Consider the following 18,344-nt stretch of genomic DNA (forward strand, 5'->3'; position numbering starts at 1 on the left):
TCTGTCACTGCCGACCGTGGATACCTGGTGGACATCGCGGCCGCCGGGCATGCGCATCGGCATCACGTGAAACGTGGGGCACAGTTTTCCCCGCTGCGCGCGCTCGGCGGCGCATGCAGGGAATGTAAATAGCAGGACGTCCACCCGGCACTTGAGAGCCGCGCTGTGGACGTCTTTCGTCTACAGCGCGGGTCTCAAGTGGTTAATACAACTCACTTGTTTTAATATTATTTGGAGCTCTAAATAAAAAAACTTGAGAATGGGCTGCATAGCAATTGAGCATATTTGCACAAACACAAAAATCATGCTAACTTTTTTTCAAAACAAGGGAAGGCAGAGTATGAGCATATATGCACATATTTATGCGTAAACATGCATAAAATACTGTCAATGCCGAGTTTTTTTTTTTTTTTTATCTCTATGAAGCACAAATTTACGCACCTGTGTGAACAGACCAATTAAAACCATGGGCTAAATTTAAATTCATAAAGAAAAATGCCCCAATGCCTAAGAATGTGGCTTTTAGGTGTTCCGTGTGTCAGAGGCCTTAACATGTTCCAGAAGGTAGTTGCTGCTACTGTACCGAAATATAGCCAAAACGTGTTTCTTTTAGCTTAAAGCAGTGGTTAGTAGCCAAAACACCTGTCAACTTTCTTTGCTAAAAAAATAAAAATAAAATAAAAACCCAATCAGATATCAAGTCAAATGCAGAAACTCAAATTTGCACACCAAATTAAAAAAAAAAAAAAGAAACGCCCTGACTTCAAACCAGTTAAGAACGTTGTGATAAGTACAACACTGTACACAGAGCTTCAGGTGTTGCAAGACCAGTTATTTTTTTTTATCAACAAAACGCATTGTAGGTAACTGCCACTGCTTGCCTTAGCCACTGCTTCTTACCGCCTTCCTAGCTGTTTTGCAGACACATGCCGTGCCTTAGAAAAAGTATTCACACCCCTTGAAATTTTCCACATTGATAGAATATCACAAAGTGGCACATAATTGTGAAGTGCAAGAATGGTAAATGGTAAATGGTTTTCACAATTTTTTCTTACAAATAAATATCTGAAAAGTGTGGCGTACATTTGTATTCAGCCCTCTTTACTCTGATACCCCTAATTGAAATGTAGTGGAACCAATTGTCTTCAGAAGTCACCTAATTAGTAAATAGAGTCCAAACATTTGTAATGTATTCTCAGCATAAATACAGCTGTTCTGTGAAGCCCTCAGAGGTTTGTTAGAGAATCTTGGTGAACAAACAGCATCAGGAAAGCCAGGGAACACATCAAACAGGTCAGGGATAAAGTCGTGCAGAAGTTTAAAGCAGGGTTAGTCTATAAAAAAATATCCCAAGCTTTGAACATCTCACCGAGCACACCATCCTTAAATGGAAAGAGTATGGCACAACTGCAAATCTACCAAGACATAGTCGTCCACCTAAATTTACTGGCCAGGAAAGAAGAGCAATAATCAGAGAAGCAACCAGGAGGCCCATTACAACTCTGCAGGAGCTGCATAGATCCACAGCTCAGGAGGAAAAATCTGTCCAGGAGGAAAAATCTGTCCACAGGGCAACTATTAGTCGTGCACTCTGTCGTGCAATCTGGCCTTTATGCAAGAAGAAAGCCACTGTTGAAAGAAAGCCATAAGAAGTCCCGTTTTTCAATTTACAAGAAGCCATGTGGGGGACACACAAACATGTGGAAGAAGGTGCTCTGGTCAGATGAGACCAAATTTTGCAAAACGCTGTGTGTGGTGGAAAACATACTGCACATCACCCTGAACACACCACCCCCGTCCGTGAAACATGGTGGTGGCAGCATCATGTTGTGGGGATGCTTTTCTTAAGCAGGGACAGGGAAGCTGGTCAGAGTTGATGGGAAGATGGATGCAGCCAAATACAAAGCAATCTTTGAAGAAAACCTGTTTGAGTCTGCAAAATACTTGACTGGGGTGAGGTGAGGTTCACCTTCCAGCAGGACAACGACCCCAAACATACAGCCAGAGCTACAATAGAATGGTTTAGATCAAAGCATATTCATGTGTTAGAATGGCCCAGTCAAACTCCAGCACTAAATCCAATTGAGAATCTGTGGCAAAACTTGAAAATTGCTGTTCACAGACACTCTCCATCCAATCTGATAGAGCTTGAGATATTTTGCAAAGAATGGCCAAAAATCTCACTCTCTAGATGTGCAAAGCTGGTAGAGACATACACCCCCCCCCCAAAAAAAAACGCAGCTGAAATTTCAGCGAAAGGTGGTTCTACAAATCATTGACTCAGGGGGCTGAATACAAATGCACGCCAAACTTTTCAGATATTTGTAAAAAAAATTGAACACCATTTATCATTTTCCTTCCACTTCACAATTATATGCCACTTTGTGTTGGTCCATCACATAAAATCATTTATGTTTTTGGTTGTAACACGCCACTAAAACCTTGCAGCAGCAAGTTCATTGTGTGCTACTGGTGCACTTTTTACCATTCAACGAGAACTTTGCCTTGTTTAGGCAACTTTCAAGACTGGTGTGGCTACAAAATATATAGAATCGACCAATATGTGGGTTAGGGGGCCCCATTATGTGGCATTTGGAACGAAATTCATTGGGTCACGGTTTCAGTGTGTTATACTGCCTTCCACAACAATTGTGTCACAGTAAGCCTATTTGCTAATGGTTGTAGCTTCATACCAACTGAAGAGAACCTAGCCTCTTACATACAAATACATTGAGTCCTGTGTGGATATACATTATATGGAGCAATCTAACATCCAAAATATTCCTCAATTACACTTGGTGCACTTGATTGAACCTTTCAGGCTAAATACCAGATACCATGTGCCATTTAAGTGATTGTAAAAGGTAAAGTTAAATACAGTACAGTTTGAGAGCCTTTTGCAAGACAAGCAACATGTTTTAATAAATTTTGTCTTGATATACAAGTAGCGTCATGTCACAAATGAGTATAAATGAGAAGAGAGGTGCCTCCAAGTGTAGCAATATGGTTACATTTAATGAAGGTACAAGATTTAGCGACATATTGCTACACCTAGAGGCGTCTTTCTTCTCTTTTACACTCTGGAGCTCCTGCTGGATTTTGCTTCTAATCCCCTTGTGGAGGCTTCCATTTGTGGATGGACATTTTATGGTAACACAACCTATCACATTGCTATGATCTTTTTATATGGACTATAAACTGAAGGACTTATGAATAAATGGTTGTGGAACGAATCATTTGAGTTTCCATAATTTTTTATGGGGAAATTTGCTTTGATATACAAGTGCTTTGGATTACAAGCATGTTTCTGGAACTAATTATGTTCACAATCCAAGGTTTTACTGTAAAAATAGATAAAAAACATGTCTATACTTACTGTGTTTCCCCGAAAATAAGACTGGGTCTTATATTAATTTTGGCTACAAAAAATTCATTAGGGCTTATTTTCAGGGGATGTCCTATTTGTCCCGTCTTCTCTCCCCCTCTCCCTCCCTGTAATCTCAGGAGTCAGCATCTCTGTAATCCCTAAAATGAACCCTAGTTATGGTCCTTGTAAAATCATTTAATCCGCTCTGTAAATGGATTAAATAAAGTGCAGGGTGTGTCTTTATGTAACATTATTGTAGAAAATACCTTATTTACAGCACCACTGGGTACTCACATGACCCGCCGAAACTCTTCTTCCCCGCTCCAAGCACTGCTGAGGGAGTTGCCGAGATCCCCACTGACATCAGCCCTGCTCTGAGCCAGCAGAGGGAGGGGCTGCCTATGTCAGACAGGAGGAGAGGAGGAGAGCACTGGCAGATCACATGAGTGCCTATGATGTGAAGGTCTAAATGAGTGCCACACGATCGTTTTTTGTTTTGTTTAATTTCTTTTAGGTAAAAATTTATTCCATTGGTGAAACAATAGTGCAGCGCTAGATGATGTGCATAATGATTATAGAAGCACAATAATTGAAAAAACACAAAGAAAAAATGTGAACAAAATGTGAATAAAGTCTGTATGGAGACCCCATAAACACAAATATGTATAACGTCAATGTGAAGACCATGAAAAACAAACAAAATATAAAGTCCGTGTAGGATCCTATATCACACTGAATGTGACACTGGGATGGTGATATAAGTCACACAGTGCGGTGCACTTAAAATTCCATAGAGAAAATGAAAACAGACTTTATTCACATTTTGTTCACATTTTTTCAATTATTGTGCTTCTATAATCATTATGCACATCATCTGCACTATTGTTTCACCATTTGTTCTACTTTGTTTGTGTGCTGGCTGCTTTGGTTTATATTTTGGTTTAGCCCAGTGTTTTCCCCCCTTTTTTAAAATTTATTCCATTAACCTATATTCTATAAGGAATAAATTTACTTAAACTTTATTAATATACGTTTAAAGGCATTGTAAACTTTCCTACCTGCGCCTTGTGTTTTTCACCTAGAAAAATGTACATTGATCATGCAGTTTCACTTATTTCCCTATACACACAGCCTATAGTAGAGTAAATCCCCACATTCTGGCATCAGCAGGTTTGTTTGTGTAAATTAATACATAGAGATAGGGGAATAGAGCAACCATGGCACTACAAACTGCATCCACAATATGTGAGCCCATCATTACAAGGCAAGGCCAACAGCATAGGGATTGTAACTACACTGATAGCTAATTAGAACAACATATAGAAAGTGTACTTTGCCTTTAAGCCAAGTGACATTATATCTTTGTTGTGATTAATGTGCTGTCATTTAATAGAAGTCTTGACTTTTAGATTGACTTGAAAAAACATGCTGTTATTATTCCATTACAAATAATTTGTAGCAAGTTATATTCAACTTACTCCAATAGGCTGAAAGATGAGTCCATCAACTTCATGGCTGACCTCTCTCGCAAAGCTTCCTTCAAGTAACTGCAACAGAATACAAACAAAACAAATAAAAACCTGAAGGAGAATAAAGAAATGGCCTGTAAAATTATGTCAATTGCATCCTTCATATAGTTTTACACAATATTTTGGTACTTTTTTGCACATTACCATTTTTACCTTGCTAAATGTTGCTTAATATATTCTGCTGCGAATACTACTGCATTATATACTGGCTGACTGGATTATGTACCTACAAATTACAATGGATTTAAGTTACTTTGGTAAATATATGCACCCTTACGTATGTCTTTTTTTATTTTGTTGAAGTACAGCAAGAAAAAATATAAATTTTTGTAATACAAACTTATTTTGCATAGGTGACTTAGTGATGTACACTCTGTATATGCTAATGGTTTCACGTCATTTGGGTGATATATTTCCAACAGTGTTGAGTAGCAGGAAACTTTCTCACTGACCAGAACTGAAAGGACGTGAAAATGAAAAAGGCATGCTACATAGCTTAGTGTCAGTGAAGGGCAAGCTTGTAGTGATCACTAGAGGCAACAGCATGTTATCTCTAGTTACACTACATTCCTAGATAAAAGCAGTGTCAGAACGTTAAGATATAAAAAAAAAAAAAAAAACGATGGGCTCTGGAAGGGTTAGTCTCACTCCAGAGCTAAATTAATGATATCGAATTGTAGGGTCCCCTAATGAGCCCCCTTCCCTCTAAGGATCCACAACCACCACGAGGGTGGCTATGACCATTTCTACAGAGGAATTCCTTGTATTGATATTTTGGAGGTAGAAAAGCGTGACCATCATCCACCCTGCCTTCTCACCTCATCCACTTAGAGTGCCTTACAATCATTCAGAAAAGGCAAAGCATTCTTTGAATGGCGCTCGTACCGAGCGGCTGGCCTGCTGCGTTTAGACCGCAGGTTAGCATCGATATATATCATTGGTCCAAGCTGGACTAATGTAACTATTTATAAAAATATCCATACTTGGAATTCATCATTACGCCCTACGGGTAAAAGCTAATTTCCAGTTACAAAAGGGTTATTCCACATTGTATTTACATGACTAATTCTGCATAAAATTAGTCTATACATTTTGTCAGATTACTAATGCAAAGTGTTGGCATGTTGCAGTGATATTTTTTACTATCAGTTATACTTCTTATTAATGATTCATTATCAGAAATATACTGATGGGGAAAGGAAAGAGGTATTTTTAGTTAAACTATAAACCCATATTTGGAAAGGTCTAGGTCCTGTAGCTACATTTTACACATATCAAAACGTGGAACTGTATTTTAAAGACACAAGACATTAAAAAAGGAGGTTAAAAAATAACCAAGCATTACTGAAAATGGCACATTTCAATTGTGCAGTAAAATAAAGCAAGGATCCTTGTCAGCAGCAATTTCACACTCTCTGAATGACTGTGATTTCCACAGTGCCAATGTTCCTCACTGCAGGGCACAAAGCTCAAGCCTCCTACTCAGTACTGAGAAGAGGTATGCAGCAGTCTCCCAGGAAGAAAGAAAGCAGAGAAATTAGAATTGCTATTATTACTATCCATACAATTCACATTAATATCACTGGATGTCGTCTCCATTCACGTCATTTAAAGAAGTTTATTAAAAATCCTAAAGAAGAACTCTGCTGTGCATTAATTGTACGCAGACATACCGCATGGCAAAACTGCAATACAATTTCATCAAACCCATCTATGAAATAACCACTTACTGTTTATGCTACCCATTCGCCCATAACAGTCATAAGTGGGAGCAAGAGTCAACAGGCTATCCAGAAATTATTTTCACCCCCAAAATGAAAGCAGCAGGGAGAACTAACGCAAAGGCTGTGGTTTTTATACAAAGCGCTTATGTTATCCTGATCTGGTGAGTGTGGAAACAAAAGGAGGGGAGCGCAGAGTGTCTTCACACAGATCACAGATAGATATATCTGCACCACTGAGCACTTTAAAGCACAACGGACTTTATAAGGTTTATGGAATTTATTGTGGTTGGATAGAATTGGTAATGATTTGTTTACAGGCACGGAGCACTTCATACATATGTATTTCTATATGCGTTTGACATATGAATTGACAAGTGGACACAGAGCACTTTTATTTGTTCACAAATACTAGCACACGAAAGGTCATGAAATAATATAGCATACACTTTATTTATGTTTAGATTATTCCCTATAAATAGGGGTGATCATTGTGCAGGCAGCTACACCAAGCATTTAAACCACAGCGTGGAGTCTATATCACATTAAGTAGCTAATCAAAATATGTATGTCAACATTCTGAGCAGTAAAAACAAATGATTTAGATAAATCAATATGCAAAAAAGATATTGTATACAATACTAACAATCGTGTCACAAAATTAGCAAAACAAGTCAATTTACCATACAATAGGGAAAAAGAAAATTCCCATAATAATCTCATTGCAAAAAGCAATGTGCAAAGATGAAAGTGATTTAATTGGATGTTATCCACAACACTTGCATGCGCATCCACCTTATTTCACACAAGAGGCTTACCGGAAAACCATGACCCTCTGGATTTGTTTTGTTATTTTCCCAACACTATTGTATAAAATATTTTTTTTGCATATTGATTTATCTCCACTTTTATCTTTATCAATTGTTTTTACTGCACAGAATTGTTATGATAATATACATATTTTGATTAGAGTAACATTGTTTTTTCTATTCTTTATAACCATTTAAATGTAGTGGTGTACTAGCTGCTTTTCTATTTGATTGGACCCCAAGTGCAATTTCACTCTTTATTTTTTCATCACTTTTGGAGGTACCTCCTCATTCAGAAAAGGATTTGTTTGTGAAGCTGGAGGATTTAGGCCCAGGACTTATGGCGGAACTGAATTCCAAGCTTGCTTTAGACTTAGAGCACTGGGAGAAATGAAAAAATCTCTTACACTCAAAAAATGACGGGTGGTTCCCAGACCAAGGTTTTGCCTTTTTCTGGGGCAAATGGGTTCTTTCCCCTCAGTGAGCTCTTTGATGGATGAAATTGTGCAGGGATTTGTCAGAATAGTTCTCCATCAAAGGGCATAAGAAATTGTTTTTTCTTGCACTGAAGCTCCACAGACCAACATTTGAGTCAAAGGGCATTCTGCACATGTATTGAAAGAAGGCCCATTCTGCATATTTGGTTAATAATGGCCCCTAGCTTGTCAAAACATTAGAGCAGAGCTAGAAGCAGGAGCCGCAGGGTCGAACCAGGATCCCAAGATATGTCCATGGACCAGACAGACCAGGTATGGTAGATTGACATGGCTGCAATGACAGGCTACATTGCAGTGCCACAATAAGGCCTCAGAAGGGGGCTTCCAACCTTTTATCCAAAGAGCCTTTAAGCACTGGGATATCATCCACAGGGACATTTAAAGGAGAGTTCCACACTAAAAATGAACTTTCTATTAAAAAAAAAAAAAAAAAAAATTTGCTCACTATCTGACTGTTACTAGGCAGATTTTGTAATCTGCATAGTTCCTGGTTCTAGGCGTTTCATCTTCCTGTCCTAAGACCCCATTGCCTCCTGGGAAATAATGACACTCATTTCCAAGGAGTCTTTGGGCATTACTGGGCCTAAAAATCACTCAGCATGCACCTCTCCCTGAAAACCAGGAAGAAAAAGGAACTGGGCTTCACATGCCCACACACATGATGGATACGGCCACAACATGAGCTGGAGGATATAAGGCAAGTGTTTGCAATGTTTTCTGGAATGATTGGGGAGCTATTAATAGGTTTTAGGGACTATTTCATGTGATTAATTTAAGCTTGAAAAAAAATTATGTCCGGAACCCCACTTTAAAGTCTTGTTAAGAAAGGAGATAGCTTGGTCATAACAGGTTTTCAAAAACAGACAATGCACAATCCTCATTTTCCTCAGCTCAATGTTGAGAAATAGCTGCAGGAAAATCAGAGATGGACTCCCTCGGCGATTAATGCAGGACCTAAAATTATAAAATGAATAAAAATCTTTTTATTAAATCGGTGAATTTTACATTCAAAATATTGCTTTACATAAGCTGGGGAAGAAAAATCACCATACATTTGCTATGTGTTATGAGCCTAAAGAAGTTCCTCTTCAGCTATATATTAATAAATGCACATATTTTTGCAGGTTGAAAAATGTGCATTTATTATGATTTTTTTTACACACGATTTTGCAAAGCATTGCACCTTGGATAATGGGTACACTGTTTAGCTCCTGCACACTCTTCCCCAAGCTTCAAAGCTAGAGGAGGAGTGAATGAACAATGAGCATGCTCGTATTCCTATCAGAACTAGAAGCTGTCTGCGGCAGTGGAAGATGGGACTTGTAGATTATTCATTCACAGATCGCTGCCGCATAGCTGTACCAACTGTAAATGTAACAGCAGCTGTGGGGGAGAGAAACCCACGCCTGGTGTCAAAGGGAAGGAGGGCTACTGAAACATTTTACACCCTAAATACTAGTGTAACATGCTCAAAAGGTGAACTTAGAACTTCACCTTTAAACCTTTTCTTGCCACAGGCAATTTAATTCAACAAAAAACTTTAAAGAATTCTAGGTTTACTATTACTATACAGTAAATAGTCTGTTTGGGCCAAGCTGGCCTGAAAAAAATATTTCCATGCCAGAATGATCTGACTGCGGGGGGTGCTGTAATAGACTGTAGAAGCATTAGCTATATAGCAGCACGCATGAGACACTTTGTCTCTGTTGCTGAGCATAGGTGGAGTCAGTCTTGGCACATCCCCGCAACCTAGAAGAAGCCTTGTATTTTTACCAATGAAAAAAAACACTGCTTTCTCTGATTGGTAGAGGTGGTGATCGTGACATCATCCATCTGCCTCTCCACCTTGGCCAATCAAAGGAAGCCTTATGTGCATTGATAAAAATACAAGGTCTCTCCTATATGGCAGGTATGCGTTAAGACCAACTTGCTCTATACCCAACAGCACAACGTTGTTTACTGTACAGAGTTAAAGCTACAACAGCAGCCAGACTGTTCTGCAATGAAAATTATTTGTTTGGGCCACCTTGGCCCGAACAACCTCTTTACAGTAATAGTTAACCTGTAATTCTATTTTAAGTCGGTAAGGTGAGGTTCCCTCTACATCAGCTGGACAATAATTGATTTGGAAACTCCAGGTCTAGAAGTCTAATATTCCTTTGTAGAGTTCTCAACATATGAGAAGGCACTGGCAATGCTCTAAAAATATTAAGGGGGAGTTCACACTTATGTAAATTGGATGTGGCTTTGCCCGCATCCAATTCACATAGCAGGAGATTGCGATCGGCTCTCTATGGAGTCAGTTCACAGATCTCCGCAGCGGCTCAGGTGTGAATTGCACAGCAGCCCTGCGTGTCATTTGGTCTGTTTCGGGACCTAATTCAGCCCAAAATTCGGGCTGGAAGTGGACCCGAAATGCTGAATGAAGACGCACCCGACTACTGCTGTGAGATGCGTTGTGTTCTACTGTGAATCCAGCCTTAAACTATGGTGGGGGCATTTTCACTACTGCAGTTCTACCCAATCATGCCATTTGGTAATGGACAGAGAATTCGAACAAGCTTAAAAAGTAACTCAATGGTTCTAAGAAATGAGTCTGATACAGGAAGTCGTGTGCTCTAATTTATCAGATGACCTAATTCAACAGTAAGGAGTAACCCCACTGCAGGTTTACTTCATCCAAAAGTAGACTAATATTTATAGCCTTAATTCATTTACTCAATGTTTTTTTAAGGGAACAAACACCACCAATAATGTTAGGAAGCTTGCTTCAGATGCCATTTAAAAACTCTCAAAACATTTTTTTTAGGAAAAAAGAGATACAAAATGTACAGAAAGCTCTACCTTGTAAAATTAGGTAATTTTACTGAACATTTTTGGAAGCTTGCTTCTTCTCTTTGTCATTACAAAGGAAATGCAAGTTTTTTTTTTTAGCAAATTTTAACAGATAATATGGTAAATACAAGTGAGTCTCCTGTAGTTCTAGCCCTAAAACAGAATAACTTGACAAGTACAGTACTGACAGTTAATACTTCAGTGCAACAGGTATGAAAGGATTACAGAAAGAGATTCTTGGCTTTGCCTTTTGCTAGATTTCATTTTTTCAGAAATGTCAGGGTTTTTTCCTTTCATAAACATCTCTGTGCTGATATGGTATCATTCTGCTATTGATTATTCAAGAATGAAAGGAGTGTCAGAAAGCTACAAAGGCCCATTTCCTGGGTGCATGGCTGAAAAGGGAAAAATAGACATCTTTGTGTAAATCAATGGCAAGGCACATCTGAGTAAGACCACCACATGCAGAGAATAAATGATAGCAAATGCGTGGCTGACAAATTGTGATTACCTTTTATTGCAGGGTCTGTAGTTATGATTATATACGACATCAGTTAACTCTTCAGCTCCCAAAGTCAGGCACCAATAAACACCACTTAAAAATCAAGTGAAAATGTTTCAAATTACAGTGTATGCTTACATTACAAAAGAAAAACAAGGAAAGGGGCTCCTCTGAGTATATATCATAAAAACACTTATTAAGAAAACAATATCCACTCACATGGAAGACAATAGAGTTGAGTTCAGATACATCTCTGGGCTGAAGTGAAAGGAGGACTACATGTCACAGCGATTCCATATGTTTCTGGCACCACATCAGATCCAACAAGGATAGGGTGGGATGGCTGAGCACAGCAGACTCTCCTTCAGCTGTCCAGGTAACACATCAAGATTGGATTGGGTCAGTGGAGAGACCGTCAAGCCAGATGTGGTTCTAAGAGTGGTTGTGTGGGAAAGTCTGACGCCAGAGCCTGTAGCTGGCCGCACTGTGGTATCCACAAGGCTCGTCTGGCGTCCGCTGTATGGCAACGATGCGTCCGTGTGATCGGAGCCAAAGCAAGGCCTGGGAAGCAAACACAGCGTGGCGCCGGGCTGTGACGCATTTCCGAGCTTGCGTGCTATTATCACGCAAGCTCAGAAACGCGTCACAGCCCGGCACCACACTGTTTGTTTCCCAGGCCTCATTTTGGCTCCGATCACACGGCAAGCTCGAAAAAAGGTTGCACAGCTGTGACGTTACAGCCCGGCGACACGCTGTGTTTGCTTCCCAGGCAACATATGGACTCGCTGTGACCTGTAGTTCCTTCTTTCTCTTCAGCCCAGATCTAAACAAAACTCTACTGTCTTCCATGTGAGTGGATATTCTTTTTTTACTAAATGTTTTTATGATATATACTCAGAGGCGCCCCTTTCCTTGTTTTTCTCCTAGCTTACTGGAACCCGCTTGTGGTCTTTTTGGTGGCAGCCCTGACAGACTCATCTATAATATATATATTATATATATATATATATATATATATATATATATATATATATATATATATATATACACACACATACACACACACACACACCCTTCGGACTATTAGGAACATTATATTGAGGCATCTTAGCATTGCGCCTTTTTACCTGTAAAAAATGACATTACACAAGAGCTGTTCTAAACCAGGGGTCTCTAAATTATAGCCCTCCAGTTGTTCAGCAACTACAATTCCCATCATGCCTAGTCATGTCTGAATGTGAGTTTTACAATGCCTCATGGGACATGTAGCTCCTCAACAGCTGGAGGGACATAGTTTGGAGATCCCTGTTCTAAACACACATGATATTCTGTCCTATTATACAATAAAGTCCAACCCTCAACCAGAAATTGATGCAGCCTGGCACACACAGTGAGGAGCTCACTATTTCTAACTATGTGGTGATAGTACAGCGGTCTCCCCATTGAGCTATTGTGTTCTGACAGGGGGACTAGGGGACGACCCCCCCCCCCCCGTCAGAACACACTAGTCAGCGCTGATCACATGCTGGTTTTCCAGCATGCTCATTCAACAGAAACAAGCCGTTAGGGCAGCTTCTGTCAGACAAGCTAATGTTTTTTTGTTGTACCGGCCAATATTCGGCCCATGTGCACTAAACCTTTAAGTGGTTGTATACCCTCAGAAGATTTTTTTTTTTTTTTTACCCCTGTAAGGCAAAAGGCATAATGAGCTAGCTCATTATGAAATACTTCCCTTAGAACGAGGCGTCGGTAACTCACCTAGTCCACGCTGAGGTAGCCGACATGTTGCCTCGGCGTGGCTTCCGGGTATCGCGGTTCCAGCGCTGTGAGTGGCTGGATCCGCAATGTCGTCACTCCCGCGCGCAGACTTCTTTTCGGCAAGGTCCAGCGTCAGCCGAGAATCCTCTGTGCGCATGCGCCTCTGCAGTCAGCAGCTCATTGTGAGGGGAATATCTCCTAAACCATGGGTCTTCAAACTATGGCCCTCCAGTTGTTCAGGAACTACAATTCCCATCATGCCTAGTCATGTCTGTGAATGTCAGAGTTTTACAATGCCTCATGGGATGTGTAGTTCTGCAACAGCTGGAGGGCCGTAGTTTGAGGATCCCTGTCCTAAACCATACAGGTTTTAGGTAAAAAAAAATATTTTTAACCTACAGGTAAGCCTTATTATAGGCTTACCTGTAGGTAAAAGTAAAAAAAAAAAAATCACTATACAACCGCTTTAAGCAGGCACATGCAACACTGTGCTCATGTTTCCATTCTAAGCTGGAAATGGGGTACTATTTACACACACTTCCATTTCCTATCATATTCTCCCATGCTGCTTTCCTGCACATACAGGCTCCCATATTATCCTCTGCACTCCTCTCTTGCACATGCTGTTCATGATCATATCTCTCACAGTCTGCTCCTGCACAAACTGCTTGTTACATGCCTCCCACGCGCTCTCCTCCATATAATGACCTTTGTCATAGCCACTGTACTCTTCTCCTGCACATACTGGATTATGTCATACTTGCAAGGTTCTCCTGCACTTCTTGCCCTTCCACTCTCTTCTGCACATACTGCCCTTTGTCTTAATCCTGTACTCGTCTCCTGCTCATAGTGGCCCTGGTCATAACTGCCGCTCCCCTCTCCTGCACATACTGGCCCTTGTCATACCATTGCACTTCTTTCCTACACATAGTGCCCTTCATCACACCCTCTGCTGCATTTACTGCCCTTGATCATCCCCTCTGTACTCCTCTACTGCAGATACTGGCTTTTGTCATATCCTTGCAATCCTTTTCTGCACTTACTGCCCTTCATTATACCCTTGACTCTTCCCCTGCACATATTTCCCTTCGTCATGAACCCTGAACTCCTCTCCTGCACATACTGGCTCTCGTTATACCATTGCACTTCTCTCCTGCACTTGGTGCCCTTCATCACACCCTATGCACTCCAATCCTGCATACACTGACTTTTGTTATAACCTTTGCACTTTCCTGCACATATTGGCCTCTGTCACATCCTGTGCATTCCTCTCTTGCACATATGGACTACCCCCTTAACCTCTGCAATTCACTCCTGCACATACTGACCCATGTTTAACCCTCTATAATCCTCTGCTGCACATACTGGTCTGCAATATCTCCAACTTTGCTCATTCTGGCCGTGGTATGATTAAACAAAACCAATAAATACTAAAATCGATTTTAGTATTAATCTTTTAGTCTATAACCTTTTTACTGGAGACAAGCTTGCCATCAGACACCCCAATACAAGTGTCTCCAGCTATGTCTTTCTGACTGATAGTACTGTTCAGCCAGAGGCAAAACTGCTATTGCATATTTGGACCTGAGCTTTTTCCTAGCTTAGAGCCAATTAGCCAAGGCATGCTGAGGATGAGATCAAGCACAGGAAAATAATTATAACTGATAACTAAATCATTACAACATGTGTATGGGAGTGCAAAGCAATAGAACACTATATATTCACAGAAACATTTGCACTTTTTCTACATTACAGTGGAGGTTTGCTATGCTGACTTTTTCTGGACATCTATACTGTATATTGGAGTTCTGTAATAAGTGGTTTCCTTAGTTTAAGTTCAGCTTTTCACAAAAAATAAAAAAGGCAATTACCCTCCAAACCCTCCCCACTCCCCCTGTTCCCAGTGCCCTTACCTTCATAAATGATAAGTTATCACTGCCCACATAGCCAGTGTAGCTGTTTGGGGATTTGAAATCCCGCTTTTTTTCCCTACCAGGATGGATCAGAGGGCTTTCAGGACAGATCAGAAAGTCAAAGCATGGATTTGTCAAAGCAACCACTGCTCTGATCCATCTTGGAAGCCCTACAGAGAGAGTGGAAAGAAGGATGGGGATTTAAAATCCCTGGAACGCCACAGTGGCTGCATCAGCAGTAACAGCTAATCACCCACAAAGAAAAGTGCAGCAGGGATCGAGGAAGTGGGGAGGGCATACAAGGTTCTCAACGTCTTTTGGCTATGGTTCCCCCTCAAGGATCAGCTTATGTAGGCACCTGCTGAGAAATATAATTGCTTCACATAAACTGACTTGTCTATGCATTTGAACTATTTCACAAACATGGATACTTAAAACTACTTTGTTTTGTATTGTTAAAGTTTTTTTCTGCGCAACATATGACAAAACCACACAAGGGAAAAAGCTTACCAATGATTTTATCAGCTATTCGCAACAAAGGGTATAAAAATGTAGCCCAAAATGAAGACAGAAGAACTGCATGAAACTGCTTCTGGAGGGAAATGATACAAAAGATGCAAGTCCTTCTTCCTTCTTTGTTAAAGTAATAGATGTAGGTTTCTAAAAAAATAGGCTAAAGAATTATTATTTTTTTTAAATATGTCTAGCTATCATTTTGTATACAGCACCTTGGACACATTGAGGTTGCACCATAGGGTTTATATACGCCTATAACGAGTTGCAGTTTAAAATGCTTGAACAGTTTAATTTCATGCCGGTTTGCCATGAATTTAAGAAAATTCTCTAATTTGTCTTCATTCCCAGGTATAGGTGCATTAAGGCATACTCAAATTTTGAACAGTAAAACTGTGTCTAGGGACAGTCCATGAGAAAGCATGCCTCATCTGGCAGTGGCTCAGATTTGGTTCAGATTTTGACGGCTGAGGTAATCCGCCTGCCAGTTTTCAATGCCTGTAATGTAGACAACAGAGAATGCCAGGATGTAAAATCCTGCCCACTGAAGAATGTGTGAGGCTTCCAGCACCACCGGCAAGCTTCTCAATCCACCTTGGTAACCGACACAGGCCACCACAATGGTGTTGTCTAACTGGATCGTGACTGGGCACCTCTGTCCAGTCAGCTAGACAAAGTTTGATCACAGGAGATTTATAAGTGGCCGAGACGCCATTGTCATCAAATGGTCTTGGTCCAAAATTGACTTTAATGTCCCCCCGCCAGACAGGCTGGTACCCAACGTGACCACGGTCCAATGGTGAGGGATGAATGACTTCCTAGCCTGAAGAGGCAAAGAACAAAAACACCTATGGAGGGAGGAACTGACCGACCCTCCACACGGATTTGTCTTTCCAAGGATGCCCCATTTGGATAGGATTTCCTTCTTCAGAACCCTTGTGTGGAACTGCGCAAATAGGAACACCTCAAAAGGTGGATACCATGAGACCAAGGACCTATACGCATAACCACAGAGAAGACCACCTACAGCATAGGTGATCAACCTGTGGCCCTCCAGCTTTTGCAGAACTACAAGTCCCATCATGCCTCTGCCTTTAGGAGTCATGCTTGTAAATGTCAGACTTACAATGCCTCATGGGACATGAAGCTCCGCAACAGCTGGAGGGCCACAGGTTAGGCACCCAAGATCTACAGGAAAGTAATAACTTAACGGGACTTCAGCATTTTCGAAGCTTGTCCAGTGGAAGAAAAACTTTGGCCTGCACCAAATCCAGTATCAGGCCCAGATATTTCAGCCACCTGGTTGGAATCAGTGCAGACTTCTTAAAGTTCAAAATCCAGCCAAACTCCTGTAGAGCATGAACGGTGACCGTAAAATTGTTCATCAGGGAGGATTAAGACTCCAACTGAAGGAGGAGATCATCTAAATAGCCCACTTCGGCAATCCCCTATTGCCCTGAGGGGTGGAGGCCAAACCAAAAGGTGACAGCGACAAATTGGTAATGTGTATCCCCCTACCGCATACAGTAGCACAGAAAAAGCTGGTGACCAACCCCAATTAGGAACGTGTAAAGCCCCATGATGAAGAGAGGCCAGAATAGACAGATTTCATTCTGAACTTTTGAACCATCATAAAACAATGCAGGGCCTTGAGGTCCAGAATCAGCTTGGCCACTTCCTTCTTCAAAAGCATAACAGGTTGCAGTAAAACCCCTGGAACCTTTCTAGGGCCTGAGCAGGGTTATCATGCCCTGCACAGCCATGTAAGACAGGAAGAGATGGAGATTGGAAGGAAAGAACTTGTCTGGTGGATAGGAAAGAAACTATTTTGCAGCCCGATTTCAGTTTGCAAACCAGTTGGTGTAAAGCAGGGAAATCAAAAATGGGAAATGCAAACAAATGAACAGGACCCCATCCTGATGTGAACAGATGAGGGCAAATTTTAATGCTGTGGAAAGTCTTTCCACTGGTTTATTTGACTTGTGAGGCCAGTTGCTTTTTGGGTCACCAGAGAGACCCTTAAAAAGGACTTGGAGCCCTTGTCCAAGGAGTCTGGAGAGTGAAAAGGCTGCTTACAAGCAGAGAAGGATGGACCCTGCTTGGACAAGTGCCCACATGTCCATGCAGACCACTGCAGATGGAGGGGGGCCCAAGCAGGACTCACCACATCCAAAGTGCTGCCTCAGGAAGATGCTGTGACCCATACTACCATTCCAAAGAGAAGGTCATGTGGAAGAATGTGCTCTCCATTCTTGCCAGGCTAGCATGACACAACCCCCCACAAGGCCTACAGCTAGGGTGTCACAAGAAGGCCACCGCCACAAAATGGCCGCTGGTGTATTGACCCACCAAAATGGCCACCCGGAATGAGTCCAGACAAAATGGCCACTCAAGGGAAGGCCCCACCAAGATAACTGCCAAAGTCAGTCCCTGCCAAAATGGCCAGCAAACAGTTCTGCCCAAAACAGGGCCCTAGGAGCTACACCGAAATGGTTGCTGATCGGTCACCCTAAAAAATGAAATTAAAAATCCCAGCAGGGAACTAGGTCCTCACTCCTAAACTAGGCACAAAAACTGAGCTGTCTATCACAGATGAACATTGAACTGGGTTTGGGACTTTGAATGAGGCATGTGGATGACACATGCCTCCATCCCTGAGCCTAGGTTCACACTGCTGCGAATTCAAAATCGCGGTAAAATGCGATTTTACCACGATTTCGCGGCTGCGATTTTGCAGCGATTTCGGCCGCAATTTAATGTAAATCGAAAAAGGTATAAGTAGTATAGGTACTACTTTTTGAAATCGCAGATGCGGCGTCGCACTGATTAGGACAGTGCCATTGCCGACAATTGCCGCCCAAATCGTACCCAGTGTGAACCAGGGCTGAAAGTTGAAAGAG

At 41.2% G+C, this 18,344-nt stretch overlaps 1 protein-coding gene across 1 annotated transcript in view; it reads right to left on the reverse strand.

Moving 5' to 3' along the window:
* RNGTT (RNA guanylyltransferase and 5'-phosphatase) overlaps positions 1 to 18,344 on the reverse strand; it is a 400,898-nt gene that overhangs the window by 140,190 nt on the left and 242,364 nt on the right. The window contains exon 12 of the mRNA XM_040350086.1: positions 4,846 to 4,914. Coding sequence (XP_040206020.1) covers positions 4,846 to 4,914 — 69 coding nt within the window. The remainder of the gene's footprint in view (positions 1 to 4,845; positions 4,915 to 18,344) is intronic.

The sequence above is a fragment of the Rana temporaria genome, chromosome 4 (assembly GCF_905171775.1).
Source record: "Rana temporaria chromosome 4, aRanTem1.1, whole genome shotgun sequence".
Taxonomy (NCBI): domain Eukaryota; kingdom Metazoa; phylum Chordata; class Amphibia; order Anura; family Ranidae; genus Rana; species Rana temporaria.